The sequence below is a fragment of the Entelurus aequoreus genome, linkage group LG05 (assembly GCF_033978785.1).
Source record: "Entelurus aequoreus isolate RoL-2023_Sb linkage group LG05, RoL_Eaeq_v1.1, whole genome shotgun sequence".
NCBI lineage: Eukaryota > Metazoa > Chordata > Actinopteri > Syngnathiformes > Syngnathidae > Entelurus > Entelurus aequoreus.
The window spans coordinates 16,041,996-16,063,878 of record NC_084735.1 but is presented as its reverse complement, the minus strand read 5'-3'; the positions used below and the strand labels follow the sequence as shown (position 1 = coordinate 16,063,878).

The window sequence follows — 21,883 nt, the reverse complement described above, 5'->3', positions numbered from 1 at the left end:
TCTTGTATTTCTTACCTTCTAGAGACCACCCTTTCTAGATATATAAAGATTTGTATTTACAACATTTATAATACATACATACTATGCAAATATAAAAAAGGTAAACTTTTTTAATTTTTTAAAATTTTTTGTTTGTAATGGGTTTTTAATCTTCATTATTTACTTCGTTATTACAGTATTTCTATATATATATATATATATATATATATATATATATATATATATATATATATATATATATATATATATATATATATATATTTTATTTTTTTTAAATACATTTTTGCCAAAGGGGGCGCATTTCATTTCTTACACACACTTACAAAACCATGATTTTTAGCTTCAATTATACAAAATTTGCTAAAATGTTAACATGCTAACGTTAGCATGCTAATATAGGAAGAGTTGGCATAGTTCTTAAAAGGGGACAAGTATCAAAAACCATGATTTTTAGGTTGAATTATACAAAATAAGTTAAAATTTTAACATGCTAACGTTAGCATGTTAATATAGGAAGAGTTGGCATAGTTCTTAAAAGGGGACAAGTATCAAAAACCATGATTTTTAGGTTGAATTATACAAAATTAGCTAAAATTTTAACATGCTAACGTTAGCATGCTAATATAGGAATAGTTGGCATAGTTCTTAAAAGGGGACAAGTATCAAAAACCATTATTTTTAGGTTGAATTATACAAAATTAGCTAAAATTTTAACATGCTAACATTAGCATGCTAATATAGGAATAGTTGGCATAGTTCTTAAAAGGGGACAAGTATCAATAACCATGATTTTTAGGTTGAATTATACAAAATTAGCTAAAATGTTAACATGCTAACGTTAGCATGCTAATATAGGAAGAGTTGGCATAGTTCTTAAAAGGGGACACGTATCAAAAACCATGATTTTTAGGTTCAATTATACAAAATTAGCTAAAATGTTAACATGCTAACATTAGCATGCTAATATAGGAAGAGTTGGCATAGTTCCTAAAAGGGGACAAGTATCAAAAACCATGATTTTTAGGTTCAATTATACAAAATTTGTTATTTTATATGTTGGCCAGAGGGGGAGCACTTCAAATTTCTACACACACTTGTTATTTCATAAATTGACCAGAGGGGGAGCACATCAAATTTCTACACACACTTGTTTTTTCATATGTTGACCAGAGGGGGAACACTTCAAATTTCTACACACACTTATTTCATATGTTGACCAGAGGTGGAGCACTTCAAATTTCTACACACACTTGTTATTTCATATGTTGACCAAAGGGGGAGCACTTCAAATTTCTACACACACTTGTTATTTCATATGTTGACCAGAGGGGGAGCACTTCAAATTTCTACACACACTTGTTATTTCATATGTTGACCAGAGGGGGAGCACTTCAAATTTCTACACACACTTGTTATTTCATATGTTGACCAGAGAGGGGGGGGGGGGGGGGGGCACTTCAAATTTCTACACACACTAGTTATTTCATATGTTGACCAGAGGGGGAGCACTTCAAATTTCTACACACACTTATTTCATATATTGACCAAAGGGGGAGCACTTCAAATTTCTACACACACTTGTTATTTCATATGTTGACCAGAGGGGGCGCACTTCAAATTTCTACACACACTTGTTATTTCATATGTTTGCCAGAGGGGGAGCACTTCAAATTGCTACACACACTTGTTATTTCATATGTTGACCAGAGGGGGAGCTTAATAAGGGTTTTGCGGTGGCACAAACGACGTGTCCAAGTTTTAGTCTTCTGATGTTGCTTTAGGCCGTTTTAACTCTCTAACCTTCATGTCCCGCTTTTGTCCCGCAGAAAAAACCTCTTTCCGCCATCATCAAAGAAGTGTGTGAAGGGTAAGTCAAGCTCAAGGCCCAGAGGCCACATCAATTAAGGTGGCCCCTCACAAAGTTTTATGTAGTGCGTCACATCTTTTAAAGTGGCCCGTCATGTCATTTTATGTAGTGTGCTACAATATTTAATGTGGCCTGTCACATCATTTTATACAGTGCGCCACATTTAAAGTGGCCTGTCATGTAATTGTATGTAGTTCACCACGGTATTTAAAGTGGCCTGTCACATAATTTTATACAGTGCGCTACATTCAATGTGGCCTGTCATGTAAGTTTGTGTAGTGCGCCACATTATTTATTGTGGCATGTCACGTAATTTCATGTATTATGCCGCATCATTTAAGGTGGCCTTTCATATAATTTTATGTACAGTGCCACTTTAATGTGGCCTGTCATGTAATTTTATGTGGTGCATCCTATCATTTAAAGTGGCGCGTCATGTAATTTTATATAGTTCGCCACGTTATTCACATAATTTTATACAGTGCGCTACATTCCATGTGGCCTGTCATGTAAGTTTGTGTAGTGCGCCACGTTATTTAATGTGGCATGTCACGTAATTTCATGTAGTATGCCGCATCATTTAAGGTGGCCTGTCATAATTTTATGTACTGCGCCACATTTTTAATGTGGCGATGTCACATAATTTTATGTAATGCGGCGCATCGTTTAAGATGGCCTGTCACATAATTTTATACAGTGCGTCACATTTAAAGTGGCCTGTAATGTAATTTCATGTAGTGCACCAGATCACAAAAATTGGCCTCATGTAATATTATGTAGTGCGGCACGGTATTTAACATGGCGTGACACATCATTTTATACAGTGCGCCACAATTAAGGTGGCCTGTCATGTAATTTCATGTGGTGCACCGTATCATTTAAAGTGGCCCGTCATGTAATTTTATGTAATGCGCCACATTATTTAAAGTGAATAAGCGGTAGAAAATGGATGGATGGATGGACCTGCCACATAATTTTATATAGTGCGCTACATTTAATGTGGCCTGTCATGTAATGTATTTTATGTGGAATGCTACAAAATGTTTTATCAAACAAAATGAGTCAGAGAATTTGAAAAACGCTAATCTATTATTAACCGTCGGGAACCGACTTCATTAATCTCACGAGTTGAATGATGCGGACACGTTTGTTACTGGATACTTTTTAAGACTGCCTTGGAGACTTTTTTATGTGAAAGTAATACTAAGTGATACTTGTTTATGTTGACAAATGTGCTGTGTTATATTGTTCAATGATTCTCATGTGTGTCTAGCTTGTGTGCTATTGTGTGCTCAGCTGTCGTGTAGCTGCTCGATCCTAGTAGCCATTAGCCTCGCATGTTTACCTTCCATAGATGACTTGACTAGAATAAAATAAAGTGTGTGCTAATTGGAGGACATAGAAATGTCAATTTGAAATGAAATGAGTCGAATGATGCGGACACCTTTGTTACTGGATGCTTTCTAACACTGCATTGGAGACTTTTTACGTGTAATGTGCTACTATAATTATTTGGCACTTGTTTATATTGACAAATGTGCTGTTTTATATTGTTCAATGATTCTCACGTGCGTCTAGCTTGTGTGCTATTGTGTGCTCAGCTGTCGTGTAGCCGCTCGCCCCTAGTAGCCAATAGCCTTGCATGTCTACCTTCTTGACTAAAATAAAATAAAGTCTGTGCTAATTGGAGGACACGCAGATGTGAACTGCTTTGCACAAGTTTTATCATCCCGTATTTTTTGGGCTGATATCAGATCAATATCAGATCAGTATCGGATCAAGAGACCTGCTGACATGTTTTAATGTCAGTTTGTTAGTTTTTTGGGGAAAAAAAGACAATCTCAAAGAGTAAATACTCGCTAAATATAACAACTTCTTCCTGTTATGAAAGTGTCCACCAATCAACATGAGGCACTGTGTAGCTCCGCCCCCTTAGGTGCACGAGTAGTGATGTCATTTCTTATTTCTCCTGCAGGTGGTCTTTAGGGAACCATGAGAACTTTGCCCTGCAGATTGCTGACAACACCAACTTCTACATCACGGAAAAGGTTTGCCTCAAGCTTCAAACGATGGACTCGGTTATGTCCTGACCCTTTTTGTGGCCCTCAGAACCGCAGCGAGGTGAAGAACGGCTCCATCCTGCGCCTGACCACCTCTCCTGTGAGTGGCTCCTCCCCCACCCGGCGCGACTTCCTGTTCACCCTCTCCTCTCTGGCCTTCCTCCAGTACCAGACGGCCGTGCAGCTCCACGAGCGCATCCAGTCCTCCAGCATGGACGCCAAGCTGGAGGCCCTGAAGGACCTGGCCAGCGCCTCGCGGGACATCACCTTCGCCATCGAGTTCATCAACCTGGACGGCATCTCCCTGCTCACGCAGATGGTGGAGAGCGGCACCGAGTAAGTTGCTGCTTCTAGGAACTCTTCCAAAGTTCCCGTATTGTCGTGTCACACCCACAACAACAGGACTTTAAGGAGGGGCGGCAGGAGGACATGACGTTAGCAACATTAGCATAGCTACATGTTAACATCACATTTTAACATCATGCTAGGTTAGCAACAGTAGCTATTTGAACTACATGCTAACATCACATTTTAACATCATGCTCGGTTAGCAACATTAGCTATTTGAGCTACATGCTAACATCACATTTTAACATTATGCTCGGTTAGCAACATTAGCTATTTGAGCTACATGCTAACGTCACATTTTAACATCATGCTCGGTTAGCAACATTAGCTATTTGAGCTACATGCTAACATCACATTTTAACATCATGCTCGGTTAGCAACTCAAACAACAATGTGAGTTATATGCTAATATCACATTTTAACATCATGCTTTGTTAGCAAAATTAGCATAGCTATTTGAGCTACATGCTAACATCACATTTTAACATCATGCTCAGGTAGCAACTCAAACATAATGTGAGCTTCATGCTAATATCACATTTTATCATCATGCTATGTTAGCATAATTAGCATAGCTATGTGAGCTACATGCTAATATCACATTTTAACATCATGCTCGGTTAGCAACTCAAACAACAATGTGAGTTATATGCTAATATCACATTTTGACATCATGCTATGTTAGCAAAATTAGCATAGCTATGTGAGCTGCATGCTAACATCACATTTTAACATCATGCTCGGTTAGCAACTCAAACATAACAATGTGAGCTACATGCTAATATCACATTTTAACATCATGCTAGGTTAGCAACTCAAACGTAACAATGTAAGTTACATGCTAATATCACATTTCAACATCATGCTCAGGTAGCAACTCAAACATAACAATGTGAGCTACATGCTAACATCACATCTTAACATATTTGGGTAGCAACTCAAATATAACAATGTGAGCTACATGCTAATATCACATTTTAACATCATTCTCGGTTAGCACTATTAGCATAGCTATGCGAGCTACATGCTAACATCAAATTTTAACATCATGTCCGGTTAGCAACTCAAACATAATGGGAGCTACATGCTAACATCACATTTTAACATGCTCGGTTAGCAACTAAAACATAACAATGTGAGCTACATGCTAATATCACATTTCAACATCATGCTCAGTTAGCAACTCAAACATAACAATGTGATATACATGCTAATATCACATTTCAACATTATGCTCAGTTAGCAACTCAAACATAGCTGTGTGAGCTACATACTAATATCATGCTCGGTTAGTAACTCAAACATAATGTGAGCTACATGCTAATATCGCATTTCAACATCATGCTCGGGTAGCAACTCAAACATAACAATGTGAGCTACATGCTAATATCACATTTTAACATCATGCTATGTTAGCAACTCAAACAACAATGTGAGCTACATGCTAATATCACATTTCAACATCATGCTCGGGTAGCAACTCAAACATAACAATGTGAGCTACATGCTAATATCACATTTTAACATCATGCTCGGTTAGCAACTCAAACATAACAATGTGAGCTACATGCTACTATCACATTTCAACATCATGCTCGGTTAGCAACTCAAACATAACAATGTGAGCTACATGCTAATATCACATTTTAAGAACAACTACATGATCAAACCTACACCCAGGTCTTAAGCTGACTGATGGTTAGTTAGCTGTGCTGAATTTTGAGATGTGTAGTGAAGCCTGAGGGAGTCCAGACAAAGTCCACATTGTCACACACACCCTATTTGGACACAAGTATTGGGACACATACAAGAAGTGAAAGCCTGCACTCTTCTGGGACTTTCCACAAGACTAAAAATACTTTCTCAAAGATTCCCAGCGAGGAAGCATTCAATCATGCAAAATGTTCAGTTTGTTTACAAGTAGAGTGTCCCATTACCACCAGGAAGTTACCAAACTACCAGGAAGATAGTCAGGCTAGGTTATCAGGCTAACAGATTAGCTAGTCTAATAGGAAGTTACCAGCCTAACAGTAGGTTAGCCAGTCTAACAGTAGGTTATCACGCTAACAGATTAGCCAGTCTAATAGGAAGTTACCAGGTTAACAGTAGGTTAGCCACTCTACCAGGAAGTTACCCAGTCTAAAAGGAAGTTACCAGGCTAACCGATTAGCCAGTCAACCAGGAAGTTACCCGGCTACCAGTAGATTAGCCACTCTAATAGGAAGTTACCAGGTTAACAGCAGGTTACCAGGCTAACATATTAGCCAGTCTAATAGGAAGTTAGCAGGCTAACAGTAGGTTACCCAATCTATTAGGAAGTTACCAGGCTAACAGATTAGTCAGTCAACCAGTAAGTAACAGATTAGCCAGTCTAATAGGAAGTTACCAGGTTAACAGTAGGTTGTCAGGCTAACAGATTAGCCAGTCTAATAGGAAGTTAACAGATTAGCTAGTCTAATAGGATGTTACCAGGTTAACAGTAGGTTACCAGGCTACCAGATTAGCTAGTCTAATAGGAAGTTACCAGGTTAACAGTAGGTTAGCCGGTCTAACAGTAGGTTATCAGGCTAACAGATTAGCTAGTCTAATAGGAAGTTACCAGGCTAACAGTAGGTTGTCAGGCTAACAGATTAGCTAGTCTAATAGGAAGTTACCAGGTTAACAGTAGGTTGTCAGGCTAACAGATTAGCTAGTCTAATAGGAAGTTACCATTAGGTTAGCCACTCTACCAGGAAGTTAGCCAGGCTAATTTCTGTTTTGTTCAGTCAACTTGCAGCATTTCTCCCCTGCTGTCGTTTGTGTGTTCTTGTCATTTGCAACATTTTCCTTTTGCGTTTGTGTGATTGCAGCTTTTTAAACCCGCAACCTTTCCCTGTTGCTTTTGTTTCATGGCGCTGTCAGGTCAGCAGTTTGTATTTGCTCCTGTGTGGTCTAATAGTGGCACACGCACACACTTCCTGTCCACACAGGAAGTAAAGGTGCTTTGTTTTGAATGTAGTTCATGCTTTGACAAAGACACATTTTCATGTTAATGAAGAAAAGTAGCAAGGGGGGGGCGGGGTCATGTTTTATGCTAATGAGGCCCATCATTCACACTGCTGCTGGTTACAAGGCGGACACTGCCCTCTAGTGGCAACATGATGCACTTCTTCATTTCCGTGCCAGTTTATCCCAACATATCTGCTATGTCACTCATATCTGCTATGTCACTCATGTCTGCCATGTCACTCATATCTGCTGTCACTCATGTCTGCTATGTCACTCATATCTGCTATGTCACTCATGTCTGCCATGTCACTCATATCTGCTATGTCACTCATGTCTGCCATGTCACTCATATCTGCTATGTCACTCATATCTGCTATGTCACTCATGTCTGCTATGTCACTCATATCTGCTATGTCACTCATGTCTGCTATGTCACTCATGTCTGCTATGTCACTCATATCTGCTATGTCACTCATATCTGCTATGTCACTCATGTCTGCTATGTCACTCATGTCTGCCATGTCACTCATATCTGCTATGTCACTCATATCTGCTATGTCACTCATATCTGCTATGTCACTCATATCTGCTATGTCACTCATGTCTGCTATGTCACTCATGTCTGCTATGTCACTCATATCTGCTATGTCACTCATGTCTGCTATGTCACTCATGTCTGCCATGTCACTCATATCTGCTATGTCACTCATATCTGCTATGTCACTCATATCTGCTATGTCACTCATATCTGCTATGTCACTCATGTCTGCTATGTCACTCATGTCTGCTATGTCACTCATATCTGCTATGTCACTCATATCTGCTATGTCACTCATATCTGCTATGTCACTCATGTCTGCTATGTCACTCATGTCTGCCATGTCACTCATGTCTGCTATGTCACTCATATCTGCTATGTCACTCATATCTGCCATGTCACTCATGTCTGCTATGTCACTCATATCTGCTATGTCACTCATATCTGCTATGTCACTCATGTCTGCCATGTCACTCATGTCTGCCATGTCACTCATGTCTGCTATGTCACTCATATCTGCTATGTCACTCATATCTGCTATGTCACTCATGTCTGCTATGTCACTCATGTCTGCTATGTCACTCATATCTGCCATGTCACTCATATCTGCTATGTCACTCATGTCTGCTATGTCACTCATATCTGCCATGTCACTCATGTCTGCTATGTCACTCATATCTGCCATGTCACTCATGTGCAGGCCAGTCAATAACAGTCCAAACTATTCCCTCCACCATTTTGTTTGTTGTGTTTACGCAGCGTTCATTTTTTTAAAGAGCCACGAGTCCATTGCACATGTTTTTGTTGTTGGCCAGGCTATAACCAGGTCACCAGGTTACCAAAAAGTTAGCCATGCTAACAGATGGTTACCAGGCTAACAGGAAGTTAGCAAAGCTACTAGGAAGTTACCCAAGCAACCATTAAGTTAACCAATTTACCAAGAAGTTAGCCAGGCTAGCAGTAGGTTAGCCAGTCTAACAGGAAGTTACCAGACTAAAAGATTAGCCAGTCCACCAGTAAATCACCACGCTAACAGTAGGTTACCCAGTCTAATAGGAAGTTACCAGGCTAACAGATTAGCCAGTCTACCAGGAAGTTACCCGGCTAACATATTAGCCAGTCGACCAAGAAGTTACCCGGCTAACAGTAGATTAACCACTCTAATAGGAAGTTACCAGGTTAACAGTAGGTTTCCAGGCTAACAGATTAGCCAGTCTAATAGGAAGTTACCAGGCTACTATAAAAATGGGACCCATAACCTCCCTGATTGGCACTCAGCAACAAAGGGTTGGAGTTGGGGGTTAAATCACCAAAATGATTCCCGGGCGCTGCGCCGCTGCTGCCACTGCTCCCCAAGGGGATGGGTCAAATGCAGAGGACATATTTCACCACATCTAGTGTGTGTGTGACAATCATTGGTACTTTAATTTTAACAGTAGGTTAGCCAGTCTAACAGTAGGTTGTCAGGCCACCAGATTAGCCAGTCTAATAGGAAGTTACCAGGCTAACAGTAGGTTAGCCTGCCTAACAGTAGGTTATCAGGCCAACAGATTAGCCAGCCTAATAGAAAGTTACCAGGCTAATAGTAGGTTAGCCAGTCTAACAGTAGGTTATCAGGCCAACAGATTAGCCAGTCTAATAGGAAGTTACCAGGTTAACAGTAGGTTACCAGGCCAACAGATTAGCCAGTCTAATAGGAAGTTACCAGGCTAACAGATTAGCCAGTCGACCAGGAAGTTACCCGGCTAACTGTAGATTAGCCATTCTAATAGAAAGTTACCAGGTTAACAGTAGGTTACCAGGCTAACAGATTAGCCAGTCTAATAGGAAGTTACCAGGCTAACAGATTAGCCAGTCTCATAGGAAGTTACCAGGCTAACAGTTTAGCCAGTCTACCAGGAAGTTACCCGGCTAACATATTAGCCAGTCGACCAGGAAGTTACCCGGCTAACAGTAGATTAGCAACTCTAATAGGAAGTTACCAGTCTAACAGTAGGTTACCAGGCCAACAGATTAGCCAGTCTAATAGGAAGTTACCAGGTTAACAGTAGGTTACCAGGCCAACAGATTAGCCAGTCTAATAGGAAGTTACCAGGCTAACAGATTAGCCAGTCTACCAGGAAATTACCCGGCTAACAAATTAGCCAGTCGACCAGGAAGTTACCCGGCTAACTGTAGATTAGCCATTCTAATAGAAAGTTACCAGGTTAACAGTAGGTTACCAGGCTAACAGATTAGCCAGTCTAATAGGAAGTTACCAGGCTAACAGATTAGCCAGTCTCATAGGAAGTTACCAGGCTAACAGTTTAGCCAGTCTACCAGGAAGTTACCCGGCTAACATATTAGCCAGTCGACCAGGAAGTTACCCGGCTAACAGTAGATTAGCAACTCTAATAGGAAGTTACCAGTCTAACAGTAGGTTACCAGGCTAACAGATTAGCCAGTCTAATATGAAGTTACCAGGCTAGCAGTAGGTTAGCCAGTCTAACAGTAGGTTATCAGGCCAACAGATTAGCCAGTCTAATAGGAAGTTACCAGGTTAACAGTAGGTTATCAGGCCAACAGATTAGCCAGTCTAATAGGAAGTTACCAGGCTAACAGTAGGTTACCAGGCTAACAGATTAGCCACTCTAATAGGAAGTTACCAGGTTAACAGTAGGTTACCAGGCTAACAGATTAGCCAGTCTAATAGGAAGTTACCAGGCTAACAGTAGGTTAGCCAGTCTAACAGTAGGTTATCAGGCCAACAGATTACCCAGTCTAATAGGAAGTTACCAGGCTAACAGTAGGTTAGCCAGTCTAACAGTAGGTTATCAGGCCAACAGATTAGCCAGTCTAATAGGAAGTTACCAGGCTAACAGTAGGTTAGCCAGTCTAACAGTAGGTTATCAGGCCAACAGATTAGCCAGTCTAAATAGGAAGTTACCAGGCTAACAGTAGGTTTTGAAAACATGTGTTTTTCTTGATGTATCTTTAGGCATGTAGGTGATGCATATATATCAAAACTATAATCCAATTATTGGTTGGAAATATATCAGTCACATAAATAAATAGGCATTTTTGATGATTTTTTAAAAATAAAATACGAAAAATGTCAAGTTATCTAATTATTTACTTGTATTATTATTTTTAATTGTATATAAATTTGTCTATTTGACTCTTGGCCGATACGATATTACCTTGAATAATGCAATTTCTTACACCTGTGAGTATTGTTTGCGAAAATGCATTTATTTCTGGTTGTTTTAGGTATGTTGCTGTAGTCTGGAAGTAGTCTTTGCCATTAAGTTGAATGTGCCATGAGTCCTACAATGTGTTTATACTGTAAGTGTTGTACTTATTACACGCCAGCTGTTTGATTGTAATGTTAACCAATTTGGAGGTGTTGTTGTAACGCCATGTACAATTGCTAATGCTAATCAGTAGCATGTATATGGCATATTCAATGTAATTTAGCACGGCGCTATCCCATTCATTGTCATGTATTTCTTTCAAGCGTAACTATTAGGGGTGTCCCGATACGATACTGATAGTGCGGCCTAGACAATTAGCCGATTAGCTTAAATATTGCAAACTTTTGACGTATTTATCTTCGAGAAGGTTTGATCAAGTGATAACTTTTTTGTGATGACTGCATGCTGGATAGTGTGCCACGGATTGAATCTTGATTTCTTACACCTATGAGTATCGCTTGCGAGTATGCATCTATTTCCGGTTGTCCCAGGTATGTTGCTGTAGTCAGGAAGTAGTCTTTGCCATTAAGTTGAATGTGCCACGAGTCCTACAACGTGTTTGTGCTGTAGGTGTTGTACTTATTACATACCCGCTGTTTGATTGGAACGTGCATCTCAGTTAACAATTTTGGATGTGTTGAAATCGCCATGTAAAATCGCTAATGCTAACCAGTAGCATGTGTGTGGCATATTCAATGTAAATTAGCATTTGAAGTAAATATTTTTAATAGGCTCCCAAATCGAGACAACATTGTAACTGTCTGCTATGCTAGCAAAAGAACAGACTGCTTGTATCGGAGTTCCTATATCAGACGTTTTGTGGAGAGAAATTTGTGGGTTTTTTAATGCAACCAAAAATTGTGACCAAAAATGTTTAAAAATAAAAAAATATATTATTTTTTTTGGACTACAAATGTATTTTTTTAAATCCTTTTATTGGGGTCATGACTCACTTGTTGCAGGCGGGGATATGAACATTTAATGGTATCATTATTATCATGGTATCGTTAAAAAGTACTGATACATTCTTATTCAAAAAGAAATACATTAAATAGCCACACAACACACTTACTTGGCAGAATAAATATGTTATATAATATTATTTTGGCTGCTTTGGTTGTTTTTGAGTGTTGAAATATACTTTCGTCCGTTTTAATTTGTAAAAGTTTTTTTATTGTTAAAGAAAAAAAGGTGTTTTGGGTGTGTAACGTACGGTTTATGTGACGTTACGTTAATTCACTTTATTGATCGATAGGTCTCTCTAAGAGTGCGCAGTTTGTAGGTTTAAAGTGCACAATTTCATATTTTAGTTGCTCATACTTTAATTATTGATTGCTTGATTTTATTTATTTATTTATTGCTCATACATAGTTGCTCATCCGTTTGTACAAGTTTGGATTGGGATAGGTCGTTTTTTTTTTTTTAATGGAGAAAGACGTTAATTTCTCTTGTTTTCCTGTTCGCATGTTTCTCCAGGAAACGAGCGTTGTCACCGCTCAGTTCATCGGTGTTACCAATCACGTTTTTTTACGATAATTGTCGTTTAAAACGCTAACGCTAACCGTAGGAACGTTTTACCGCGGTTAGCGTTACACCTTTTTATCGTTGCATCCCTAACACTGACCAATAAAAAAGTCTGTTTTACATATTATTCAGAGGAAGCCCCGCCCACAACATTGTTATATGTTGTATATATGATATAAACATATAATATAATATATCAGTACATATCCTATACTCTACATATATTGTTATGCCCATTTGATTGTAGACTCTTACTGACACCTTGTGGCGATATGAAAATACTACGCGTCATTAGTTTGGGCACTTCCGGGTTGACGATGTCAGTTCAGTTCATGAGACAATTGAGAAGTAGACAAGTTGTGTTAGCTCTTACAAGCCTTGGAAAAGATAAGTCTGTAAGTAAACTGTTTAACTTGTTTATGTAACTCAATATTAAGGTGGAAAGTGTTTCAATTCGATAGTAAGATGTTTATTGAAAAACGATTTTTGTGCACTGTTTCAATGGATGTTTTGAGGACTTAAAATGGCTGCCAGTCGTGTATTTCCACCACCGAAATAGTTTCAACACTCAGAAGTATTTGTTTGATGATAGTACTGTATATTTGTGTGAAGCTAATATTTACATATTGTGTATTACATTTCAGTATGTTATTTGAATCACATACTTTATACATTTGTCATTGTGTGTATTTCAGTTTTACAAAATAAAAGTCCAGTGCAAGACAAAAGTAAAGATAGGAAAAGACAAAGCAACTTTATTAGACGTCTTGGATTGTTTGTTAGCTGTCTGCCAAGCTGTATAACCGCAACACGTAGAGTGAGGGCAGAACATATATTATGTAAATATTACGTATATATTTTATATTGCTTTTAAGTCTATTTTATACCCTTTCCATCTTTTCCATCCTTTGTAACTGAGCTACTGTGTGGAACAATTTCCCTTGTGGATCATTAAAGTTTGTCTAAGTCTAATGTCTAAGATGGAAAATGTTTTTCCACCAAAAATTGATTTGTAATTTTTTTTAATTATTTGCCACCAAAATAATTTTATATTATATATTATATATATAATATTTCTTTTATTTGAGATTTTTTTTTGTTTTTTTTCTTATTTGGAAATGTTTTTTATTTTTTGGTTGCAAATTTTTTTTAATTTTTTTTTTTAAAAGACAGAAATTTCTGTAAAAAAAAAAAGTGCTGATATTGGACCGATATCAATATGGGATCGGGACAGTATAGCTACACATTTGCAAGTACTGTAAATCCAACTTTTACCGTATTATTTTTGACGAGCTATGTCACTTGTTGTCTTCCACGCTGACGCCAAAGTTTTTCAAATCTTTGCAGGCGCTATCAGAAACTCCAGAAGATAATGAAACCCTGGTAAGACCCCTCACCTTCCTCTCCTCCTCCTCCTCCTCCTCTTCCCCCCCTGCTGGGTGGATGTTTCTGCGCTGCTGCAGTCTGCATGGTTAAAGACTGCAGTGCCTTCTGGGAAATAAATCACACGCATCATTTCCCTCCATTCTTCTAACCTTTGCAAGCGTTTTCTTTTTCAAAATGCTCATATTCTGCTTTTTTCCCTGTCAGACTCAAGTTTGTAACACTTTTCGCCGAACTATCGAAAGTATTTTCATACCTGTTTGTACCTGTTTCTGTGTATTTGTCCCACAATGTGAAATCAGACCGTATTATAGTATTCATTCATTTGTTGTCCTCAAAATTCTACACACAATACCCCATGACAATGTGAAAATGTTTCTTTTTTTAGAAATTTTAGCTAATTTATTAGAAATAAGACATTCAGTGTATTTCCGCACATTTAGTCAGTTAAATGCAAAAATTAGCTCATATTTGGGTTTTATTTACTGTGTGTGTATCAGATTGACCTAATTGTAAATGTGTTGTGCGATGATGATGATAAAATGACGATGTACTGGCGATAAAATGTGCTGCTCCATATACGAATACAATAGGTTCAGACGCCACATGCACGTCGCCAGTTGACCACCAGAGGTCACTGTTGTCAAGGTTATCTAGCATGCTTCTGAAAAGCAGGAAATATTTTTAAAATAATGAATTAGTCATCTACTGAGTGGTTATTTTAACACTGAAAATGAACAAAGTCAATTTTTTAAAGAAATACATACTTTAAAAAATATATTTTTTCACATTTATGATGACTTTTTGCACATTATTTAGTTTGTGAAATGCAAAAATGAGCTCATATTTGGGTGTAACTACTGTGTGTGTATCAGATTGACGTAATTGTAAATGTATTGTGCGATTATAACACTAAAATGACGATGTACGAGTAGCGTGCTAACGTTAGCATGATGACATAGGAAAAGGTGGCGTACTCTTAAGATGGCGCCGAACTATCAAAAGTATTTTCTTACCTATTTGTACCTGTTTCTGTGTATTTGTCCCACAATGTGAAATCAGACCGTATTATAGTATTCATTCATTTTTGTCCTCAAAATGCTACACAAAATACCCCATGACAATGTGAAAATGTTTCTTTTTTTAGAAATGTTAGCTACTTTATTAAAAATAAGACATCAAGTGTATTTCCGCACGTTTAGTTATTTAAATGCAAAAATGAGCTCATATTTGGGTTTTATTTACTGTGTGTGTATCAGATTGACCTAATTGTAAATGTGTTGTGCGATGATGATGATAAAATGACGATGTACTGGCGATAAAATGTGCTGCTCCATATTAGAATACAATAGGTTCAGACGCCACATGCACGTCGCCAGTTGACCACCAGAGGTCACTGATGTCAAGGTTATCTAGCATGCTTCTGAAAAGCAGGAAATATTTTAAAAATAATGAATTAGTCATCTACTGAGTGGTTATTTTAACACTGAAAATGAACAAAGTCAATTATTTAAAGAAATACATACTTTAAAAAATATATTTTTTCACATTTATGATGACTTTTTGCACATTATTTAGTTTGTGAAATGCAAAAATGAGCTCATATTTGGGTGTAACTACTGTGTGTGTATCAGATTGACGTAATTGTAAATGTATTGTGCGATTATAACACTAAAATGACGATGTACAGGTAGCGTGCTAACGTTAGCATGATGACATAGGAAAAGGTGGCGTACTCTTAAGATGGCGCCGAACTATCAAAAGTATTTTCTTACCTATTTGTACCTGTTTCTGTGTATTTGTCCCACAATGTGAAATCAGACCGTATTATAGTATTCATTCATTTTTGTCCTCAAAATTCTACACACAATACCCCATGACAATGTGAAAATGTTTCTTTTTTTAGAAATTTTAGCTACTTTATTAAAAATAAGACATCAAGTGTATTTCCGCACATTTAGTTATTTAAATGCAAAAATGAGCTCATATTTGGGTTTTATTTACTGTGTGTGTATCAGATTGACCTAATTGTAAATGTGTTGTGCGATGATGATGATAAGATGACGATGTACTGGCGATAAAATGTGCTGTTCCATATTAGAATACAATAGGTTCAGACGCCACATGCACGTCGCCAGTTGACCACCAGAGGTCACTGTTGTCAAGGTTATCTAGCATGCTTCTGAAAAGCAGGAAATATTTTAAAAATAATGAATTATTCATCTACTGAGTGGTTATTTAACACTGAAAATGAACAAAGTCAATTATTTAAAGAAATACATACTTTAAAAAAAAAATCACATTTATGATGACTTTTTGCACATTATTTAGTTTGTTAAATGCAAAAATGGGCTCATATTTGGGTTTTATTTACTGTGTGTGTATCAGATTGACCTAATTGTAAATGTATTGTGCGATTATGACGATAAAATGACGATGTACAGGTAGCGCGCTAACGTTAGCATGATGACATAGGAAAAGGTGGCATACTCTTAAGATGGCGCCAAACTATCGAAAGTATTTTCTTACCTATTTGTACCTGTTTCTGTGTATTTGTCCCACAATGTGAAATCAGACCGTATTATAGTATTCATTCATTTTTTGTCCTCAAAATTCTACACACAATACCCCATGACAATGTGAAAATGTTTTTTTTTTATAAATTTTAACTAATTTATTAAAAATAAGACATCAATTGTATTTCCGCACATTTAGTCAGTTAAATGCAAAAATGAGCTCATGTTTGGGTTTTATTTACTGTGTGTGTATCAGATTGACCTAATTGTATATGTATTGTGCGATGATGATGATAAAATGACGATGTACTGGCGATAAAATGTGCTGCTCCATATTAGAATACAATAGGTTCAGACGCCACATGCACGTCGCCAGTTGACCACCAGAGGTCACTGTTGTCAAGGTTATCTAGCATGCTTCTGAAAAGCAGGAAATATTTTTAAAAATAATGAATCATTCATGGTTATTTGACACTGAAAATGAATAAAGTCGATTATTTAAAGAAATACATACTTTAAAAAAATATGTTTTCACATTTATGATGACTTTTTGCACATTATTTAGTTTGTTGAATGCAAAAATGAGCTCATATTTGGGTTTTATTTACTGTGTGTGTATCAGATTGACCTAATTGTAAATGTGTTGTGCGATGATGATGATAAAATGACGATGTACAGGTGATAAAAGGTGCTGCTCCATATTAGAATACAATAGGTTCAGACCCCACATGCGTGTCGCCAGTTGACCACCAGAGGTCACTGTTGTCAAGGCGATGCTTCATGAAAATGATGAACCATTCATCAACTGGGACTGGTTATTATTTGACATTGAAAAAAAAAAGTGTTTTTCTAGTATGTCCAAATATTTTAGAATAATATTTTTGATAACCACTTAATGTACATTATTTATTTATTATTTATTGAAATGGCCTTTATATTTGAGTGTCAGATTGACATCATTGTGTGAAAGCTCCAAAGCCGAGCTTCTTCTTCTTCTTCTCCAGATTTTGGCGCGCTCTACCTTCCACATTTTTCATCTGATTCAAACTGTTCCAACTTCAAACTGTTCAGCCTATTTGGGAATCGCGGGATTTTCCCTTGACAAATTCCAACATTTCCCAGAATTCCAAGTTTTCCAAGACATTTTTCCCCATTCAAAATGAATTGGCCATTTTTCAAACTTGCACCATTTCCACATTTTTCAACCTATTCAAACCATTCTACCTTCAACATATTCCACCATTCTGGACATTCAAACTATCATTTTTTTCAAGTAAAAAAAATAATTCCAGGAATTCCCAGAATTCCCGTTTTTTTCAAACTCTTTTTTTCTGGCGACTACTCCTTCCACATTTTTCAACCCACTTCAACCGTTCCACCGATAAATCATTCCTCTTAATCAGGACAAAAAAACAAGTTGGTTTTTTAACTGGAAAAATTCCCGGTTTTCCCCAAATTCCAGGAATTCCTTAATACCATTTCTCAATTAAAAATGTTACTACTTCAACATTTCTCGACCGATTTGAAAAATCCCAACACCAACCATTTCAACTCATTCAAAACATTAAAAAAAATTTCAGCATTTTCCCAAAAATTCCCTCTTTTCCCGAAATGTCCAAATTTCTATGAAATTCTCATTGAAAAGAATGGGACATTTTTCAACTCCCAAATTTTTTCTCAGAATCAAACAGTTCCAACTTCAAAATATTCAGCCTGTTCAGGAATTGTGTGCTCCCTTTCAAAAATTGTAAAAAAAATAAATAAATAAAAAATATCCAGGATTTCCAAGAATTTTCCGTTTTTAGGGACATTTTCCCCATTCAAAATTAATTATCCATTTTTCAAACTTCCACCATTCGCACATTTTTCAACATATTCAAACCATTCCACCTTCAATATATTCCACTCATCCTGGGAATTCAAACTATCATTTTTTCAAGTAAAAAAAAAATTCCAGGAATTCCCGTTTTTTTCAAACCCTCTTTTCTGGCGACTACTCCTTCCACATTTTTCAACCCACTTCAACCGTTCCACCGAAAAATCATTTCTCTTATTCAGGACAAAAAAACAAGTTGTTTTTTTTACTTGAAAAATTCCCAGTTTTTCAAAAATTCCAGGAATTCTTTAATACCATTTCTCAATTAAAAATGTTACTACTTCAACATTTCTCGACCGATTTGAAAAATTCCAACACCAACCATTACAACTCATTCAGAACATTCACATTGTTTTGCATTTTCCCCAAAATTTCCAAATTTCCACGAAATTCTCATTGAAAAAATGGGACATTTTTCAACTCCCACATTTTTTCATCCGATTCAAACAGTTCCAACTTCAAAATATTCCGCCTGTTCAGGAATTGTGTACTCCCTTTCAACAATTGTAAAAAAAAGAAACAAAAAATCCAGGATTTCCAATAATTTTCAGTTTTTAGGGACATTTTCCCCATTCAAAATTAATTATACATTTTTCAAACTTCCACAATTCCCACATTTTTCAACCTTTTCAAAGCATTTCACCTTCAACATATTCCACTCATGCTGAAAATTCAAACTATCATTTTTTCAAGTTCCAAAAAATCCAGGAATTCCCAGAATTCCCGTTTTTTTCATACCCTTTTTTCACCCTTTTTTCTGGCGACTACTCCTACATTTTTCAACCCGCTTTAATCGTTCTACCGACAAATCATTTCTCTTAATCAGGACAAAAAAAGCCTTCTTTTTTTTAACTTGAAAAATTTCCGGTTTTTCCAAAATTCCAGGAATCCTTTAATACCATTTCTCAATTAAAAATGTTACTACTTCAACATTTCTCGACCGATTTGAAAAATTCCAACACCAACCAATCATTCACAACATTCACATTATTTTGCATTTTCCCAAATATGTCCAAATTTCCACGAAATTCTCATTGAAAAGAATGGGACATTTTTCAACTCCCACATTTTTTTCATCTGATTCAAACAGTTCCAACTTCAAAATATTCAACCTGTTCAGGAATTGTGTACTCCCTTTCAACAATTGTAAAAAAAAAATCAAAAAAAAATCCAGGATTTCCAATAATTTTCAGTTTTTAGGGACATTTTCCCCATTCAAAATTAATTATACATTTTTCAAACTTCCACAATTCGTACATTTTTCAACTTATTCAAACCATTCTACCTTCAACATATTCCACCATTCTGGACATTCAAACTATCATTTTTTCAAGTAAAAAAAAAATTCCAGGAATTCCCGTCTTTTTCAAACCTTTTTTGACCCTTTTTTCTGGCGACTACTCCTTCCACATTTTTCAACCCACTTCAACCGTTCCACCGTCCAATCATTCCTCTTAATCAGGACAAAAACCAAGTTGTATTTTGAACTGGAAAAATTCCGGTTTTTTCCAAAATTCCAGGAATTCTTTAATACCATTTCTCAATTAAAAATGTAACTACTTCAACATTTCTCGACCGATTTGAAAAATCCCAACACCAACCATTTCAACTCATTCAGAACATTCACATTGTTTTGCATTTTCCCCCAAATTTCCAAATTTCCACAAAATTCTCATTGAAAAGAATGGGACATTTTTCAACCCCCACAACAGTTCCAACTTCAAAATAGTCAGCCTGTTCAGGAATTGTGTACTCCCTTTCAACAATTGTTGAAAAAAAAAAAAAAAATCAATCCAGGATTTCCAATAATTTTCAGTTTTTAGGGACATTTTCCCCATTCAAAATTAATTATACATTTTTCAAACTTCCACAATTCGTACATTTTTCAACTTATTCAAACCATTCCACCTTCAACATATTCCACCATTCTGAACATTCAAATTATAATTTTTTCAAGTAAAAAAAAATCTAGGAATTCCTGTTTTTTCATACCCATTTTTCACCCTTTTTTCTGGCAACTACTCCTTTCACATTTTTCAACCCACTTCAACCGTTCCACCGTCCAAACATTCCTCTTAATCAGGACAAAAAAACCTTGTTGTTTTTTGAACTGCAAATGTTCCCGTTTTTCCCTAAAATTCCAGGAATTCAATAATACCATTTCTCAATTAAAAATGCCCATTTTGAAAAATTCCTACACCAGCCATTTCGACTCATTCAGAACATTCAAAAATTTTTTGCATCTTCCAAAAAATTCCCTCTTTTCCCGAAATTTCCATTGAAAAGAATGGGACATTTTTCAACTCCCACATTTTTTCATCCGATTCAAAATATTCAGCATGTTCAGGAATTGCGTACTCCAAAATCCAGGATTTCCAATAATTTTCCGTTTTTAGGGACATTTTCCCCCATTCAAAATGAATTATCCATTTTTCAAACTTCCACAATTTGCACATTTTCCAACATATTCAAACCATCAACACATTCCACTCATTCCAACTAACACTTTCCCAAGTTCCAAAACAAATTCCGGTTTTCCTGGAAATTCCAACTCCTCAACATTCCAACTATTCTTCCATTCCTACTACATGAATTGGAGCATTCACACGCAGTTGCCTCATCCAGTTGTGAATAGTATGCTAATAATGAAGAGTGTGCTGTTTGCTACTGTGGCTTCTACCTCTGCATGACTTTCCTCTCACTTCCTGGTTGCCACATGGATCTTCGTCCTTCCCGGTGTCCCGTATCGTCCAGGCTGCTCAGCCGCATCCTGCTTATACTTCCTTTAATTATCTGTGTGTTGCAGTTTTGGCGACCTGCTCTCCTTCACGCTGACGGCCTTCGTGGAGCTGATGGACCACGGCATCGTCTCCTGGGACACTTTCTCTGTGACCTTCATCAAGAAGGTCAGCTCGGCGGCGGCTACGTCGGCCATAACATTAGGCACACCCGCATGGAATTTAACTTCTTCTTTAAACGCACAATTTGTGATGTACAACCTTTTTCTGTGCTATTATTCTTTAGGACACATGATGGCGCTGTTGTTAAAGACTGTACCTTTTTAGGACGCGTGCACCACATGATGGCGCTGTTGTTAAAGACTGTACCTTTTTAGGACGCGTGCACCACATGATGGCGCTGTTGTTAAAGACTGTACCTTTTTAGGACGCGTGCACCACATGATGGCGCTGTTGTTAAAGACTGTACCTTTTTAGGACGCGTGCACCACATGATGGCGCTGTTGTTAAAGACTGTACCTTTTTAGGACGCGTGCACCACATGATGGCGCTGTTGTTAAAGACTGTACCTTTTTAGGACGCGTGCACCACATGATGGCGCTGTTGTTAAAGACTGTACCTTTTTAGGACACGTGCACCACATGATGGCGCTCTTGTTAAAGACTGCACCTTTTTAGGACACGTGCACCACATGATGGCGCTCTTGTTAAAGACTGCACCTTTTTAGGACGCGTGCACCACATGATGGCGCTCTTGTTAAAGACTGCACCTTTTTAGGACGCGTGCACCACATGATGGCGCTGTTGTTAAAG

The 21,883-nt window shown here is 37.3% G+C and overlaps 1 protein-coding gene across 1 annotated transcript in view; it reads left to right on the top strand.

The window, feature by feature from the left end:
* LOC133650228 (engulfment and cell motility protein 1) overlaps positions 1-21,883 on the top strand; it is a 156,053-nt gene that overhangs the window by 79,664 nt on the left and 54,506 nt on the right. The window contains exons 3-8 of the mRNA XM_062047231.1: positions 1,827-1,867; positions 3,843-3,915; positions 3,977-4,027; positions 4,094-4,263; positions 13,906-13,941; positions 21,140-21,239. Of these exons, the coding sequence (XP_061903215.1) occupies positions 1,827-1,867; positions 3,843-3,915; positions 3,977-4,027; positions 4,094-4,263; positions 13,906-13,941; positions 21,140-21,239 (471 nt within the window). The remainder of the gene's footprint in view (positions 1-1,826; positions 1,868-3,842; positions 3,916-3,976; positions 4,028-4,093; positions 4,264-13,905; positions 13,942-21,139; positions 21,240-21,883) is intronic.